Genomic DNA, 4094 nt, shown 5'->3' with positions numbered 1-4094 from the left:
TCCCTTTGCCTCCAGGAGAAAACGCTACTGAGTTCAAGGGATAATTCTCACCCACCTCTTGCTCTTGTCCTGCACTTGTATGTGCCAGTTGAGCTGGTTCTTCCACCAACTCAAGTCTGTACGTCATCATGAACGCAGGAGGCTGGCTCAATCTGAATTCGCACCCTCAACATTCTCTTCATCATCTTGCACTTGTTCTAAGCTGCTGCTGATAGTGCTTGTAGCAGCGCTGCTGCCAAAAAGGTCTGTCAATTTGCGACATTTATATGCTTCACCTGCGAGTGACTTCACCTTTTTTTCTCTTGCCTTCTCGGCCCCACCTTTTTCTTTTCGTTTTCTTTGATTTTTCTCCATGTTTTTTCATTCTCCCTGTCTGCCGCGGCGTCTAATCCCTTCTCTTTCGTTTGGCCGGTCTTTTTTCTTCTTCGTGTGTGATTATTTGACAGATAAGAACCACACAACTGCATTAGCGTCCGCTGTCGCCCTCGGTCGGCCGTCAGCGCAACTTAAATGATGACGTTAAACAAAAAATGTTTAACGGGCCAGCCGGCCGTCAACGGCCCTTGACGACCGGCCATTCTGTGGTTCTCCAGATTCTACAGATGGCCAGTCCGCCCATGTTCTTGAGCCATACACTGTATTGAGATCTTATCCATTGTATCTTTGTCTTGTGATTTTTGACTGAAAGCAAAAGGCTTGAGCTACTTTGGTTGAACTATGTAGCTCCGTCCCTGCTTTTGACAAATAGGTGGGCGATTTGACATGCCAGATTGACTGAAAATTCTAAATATTGGTCATGTTGGTAGGATTGGGTAAGCGTGGTGCTACTTGTTGGTACGTGGGTTGGGGGGGGCATGAGTGCCCAGGGGCCCCTGGAGGTACTAATCCGGCCTTGAACTTACCCCCTTCTCCCCTACTGCAGCTGACGCAGGACTTCACCCTCTGGTGCCAGAGGAACCTCCTTCAGCTGAACGCAGCGAAGACCAAGGAGCTGGTGGTGGATTTCAGACGGCGCCAACACTCCCCCCCGACACCAGTGAACATCCAGGGAGCAGACATTGAGATTGTGAAATCTTACAAATACCTGGGTGTTCATCTGAACAATAAACTGGACCGGACTGATAATTCTGCTGCTCTGTACAAGAAGGGACATAGCAGACTCTTTCTGCTGAGGAGACTGAGGTCTTTCGGGGTGCAGGGGGCACTCCTTCAGACCTTCTTTGACTCTGTTGTGGCATCAGCCATTTTCTATGGTGTGGCCTGCTGGGGCAGTAGCATCTCGGCTGCTGACAGGAAGAGACTGAACAGAATGGTAAGGAAGGCCAGCTCTGTCCTGGGGAGTCATCTGGACACTGTGGAGGTGGTGGGAGACAGAAGTCCTCACTGTGGAGGAGGTGGGAGACAGGAGTCCTCACTGTGGAGGTGGTGGGAGAGAGGAGAATGACAGCCAAGCTGTCCTCTCTGCTGGACAATGTGTCTTCCCCCCCCCCTCCAGGACACCCTGTCCTCACTGTGCAGCTCCTTCAGTGACACAGGCTGCTGCACCCCACCTGTCTCACGGAGAGACTTTACAACCAGCAAAGCCCCTAGTAGACCCTCCTACACACACCACAACACAGACTATAACACCTCTTGCTGTTAAATAGCAACCAACTATGTGCAATATATGTATATGCTGTTAATAACTGTGTAATATACACCTGGCTGCTAAATCCTAAGAACTGTTACAGGATGTGTATTTTGTAAATTGTGTAACTTATTTTATTAAAATCTTTTTGTCTTTAATACTTTTTTATGCATGCTTCTTATGAAACTTCAAGCTGTCTTTGGCTCTTTTCTGCTTTTTCTCACATGAATCAAATCAGAAGTGTGCAGTGTACGACAGCCCGTGTCTATGACATCGCCTGTGGCCTCTGATGCACAGCGCCAGGAAGAAGTTCAGTACTTGGTAATCTTCTTGGTATCTCACGACTCAATGACTGAGATCTCTTGAGCTGATCCATATTTCCAGCTACTGTAAATACTTAATCATCCTTTCGGACCTTCAGAGGGATTGCGTTGGTTGACCTTTAACCTCTGAGTCCTGAGTAAAGATGAAGCAGAGGAACTCGGTCAAAGGCAACCTTCACACTGAAGTTTCTGGAAAAGGGGCAGGGGAACGCTCTGATGGCAGCCACAAATACTGTCCCAGGTCTTCCCTCTAAGGCTCACCCACAACATGGAGACCACAGTAACAGACAAAGGCGGATCTGAGCACAGTGTGCAGGCTGCAGCTTCTAAGCTTCTACACGGTCCCGAGGAACCAAAGTCTTGACTCCTCCTTTGATTTTGGATTTGAACAATGACAGATCGGTGTAACACAGTATTGAGCTGTGTAAGCAAGAACTTGAAAAGGACTGGTCTAGTGGACTGCACGGCCTCTGGCTGTCAGAAAGGATCAAATAGAACTAGAACAGAACTGCTTGATTAAACCATGAAAGATTGAAGATAAATGTTTTCATGAAATGAAAATGTGTTTAGATTTTGCAGATATTGGTGCCATAATCTTTACAGAAGGCTATATGTTTTAGGATTCCTTAGAACAAGTACACTCATCTAGATACAAATGAAAGAATCAAGAGTTGTCTCTCAAGCCGTTTAATATCTCCCCGGATGTGAGGAAAGGGTTCCTGACGAGAACTCATGCTGCAGCAGAGTAAAACTTTTGGAGGTGACCTTCCTGCAGGCCTGGGAGCAGCTCTTCAATTCATCCTCTGTGCTCTATTGAAAGTATACTCATTCCAATTAGACGGCATCCAAATGATCTTATTTAGTTTGATTTATTATTAATACATTTATTGTATCAGATTTGAGCGTGAGAGTCATCTTCAGCCTGCTGTCTGTCTGTCCAGACTAAAAAATAAAAAACACGTATACATGCTGTATTTCATATTCCAAACCATGCTATTTGGCTCTATGACTCACGTCCCCATAAACTACAGTATGTACACAACTTCTCATGAGTACCACTCCAGAGAACACATCAAATGTTACCTTCACTGACCAGACCCATCAGATAATCCCCTTCTAAACTCCACCTACGGGCCAGAGAGCTCCCCCAGCTGCGGCCCATGTCCCGGGCTCAGTACCCACTGCGGAGGATCCGGTTCAATTCTCTTTTTTAGCGCTATATTAAATAATTATTAATCTCTGGGACTCCAGGCATAATGAATAATTACTTTTTAGAGTACTCAGGTATTCTAACAAACCAGCAGTGCAGAGTGGCTGCTTAGTGTCCTCCACTCACATGCATTGTATGCTCCACATCATGTGATGGGCTGCTTGGTTTGTATGCATCAGTTATATCAGATGTGCCTTCACAAATAAAATAAAAGACAAGAGTCTTTGTGAGCCACATGAAAGTAGCAGCACACATTCACCACGCAGTGTGTCCATTGGTCTCACTTAATCGATCTGGGTGACCGAGCCATGAAACGTTTCATCCGATGCACCACAAGTCAGGCCTGCTCTGAACAACATCATTTTCACTTCTTTACAAAAACATTTAGAAAAAACTAGAGTCCATAAGAACACATAAGAACACACCCGAAGCAAAAGCCATTTGAGGCGTAAAGAGGGAGGGCCAATGGCCCCCTTCCCCACTTGAATTTTACTTAACAGACTGTACGTGGTTTGTCTTGTTTGTCATGTTTTGCTTTTTGTCTTTTTGTTTATGTATGTTTGTAAGTTGTTGCTATTGTCGGGACCCCCTTGAAAACGAGATGGTGCATCTCCAGGGGTTTATCCCAATAAATAACATTTCTATATATACTTCCTTTCCCCCTACTTCTGACTCCCCTGCTCAGACCACAAACATCTTCCAACTCTACATTCATTTAAAGTGGGGGGAGGCCAATGGCCCGTTTGCGCCCCCTTTCTCCGACCACTCCCTAGCTTGATTTCTACCTTCATCTTGATCTCATCTGCAGATCTGTGAAGTTAGTTGTAGCATCTTTCATGGTTTCAATCTCAGAATGTGTCCACAGTATACTTGCCAACCTTGAGACCTCAGAAATCGGGAGCATTTCAAAACCACCGCGCGGGGGGGGGGGGGG

At 46.0% G+C, this 4094-nt stretch overlaps 1 protein-coding gene across 1 annotated transcript in view; it reads right to left on the bottom strand.

The window, feature by feature from the left end:
• Nucleotides 1-539: 539 nt before the first annotated feature.
• The window catches only part of LOC104961947 (mitofusin-2-like), a gene marked incomplete at its 3' end in the record, with an annotated part of 20091 nt that continues 16536 nt past the window's right edge, over nucleotides 540-4094 (bottom strand). Inside the window, exons 5-6 of the mRNA XM_010790309.1 lie at nucleotides 3728-3732; nucleotides 540-552 (exon numbers count right to left, since the gene is read on the bottom strand). Coding sequence (XP_010788611.1) covers nucleotides 540-552; nucleotides 3728-3732 — 18 coding nt within the window. The remainder of the gene's footprint in view (nucleotides 553-3727; nucleotides 3733-4094) is intronic.

This window comes from Notothenia coriiceps, unplaced genomic scaffold, assembly GCF_000735185.1.
Source record: "Notothenia coriiceps isolate Sejong01 unplaced genomic scaffold, NC01 NC01_scaffold00034086, whole genome shotgun sequence".
NCBI classification, from domain to species: domain Eukaryota; kingdom Metazoa; phylum Chordata; class Actinopteri; order Perciformes; family Nototheniidae; genus Notothenia; species Notothenia coriiceps.
This window is presented reverse-complemented; position numbering and strand designations above follow the sequence as displayed.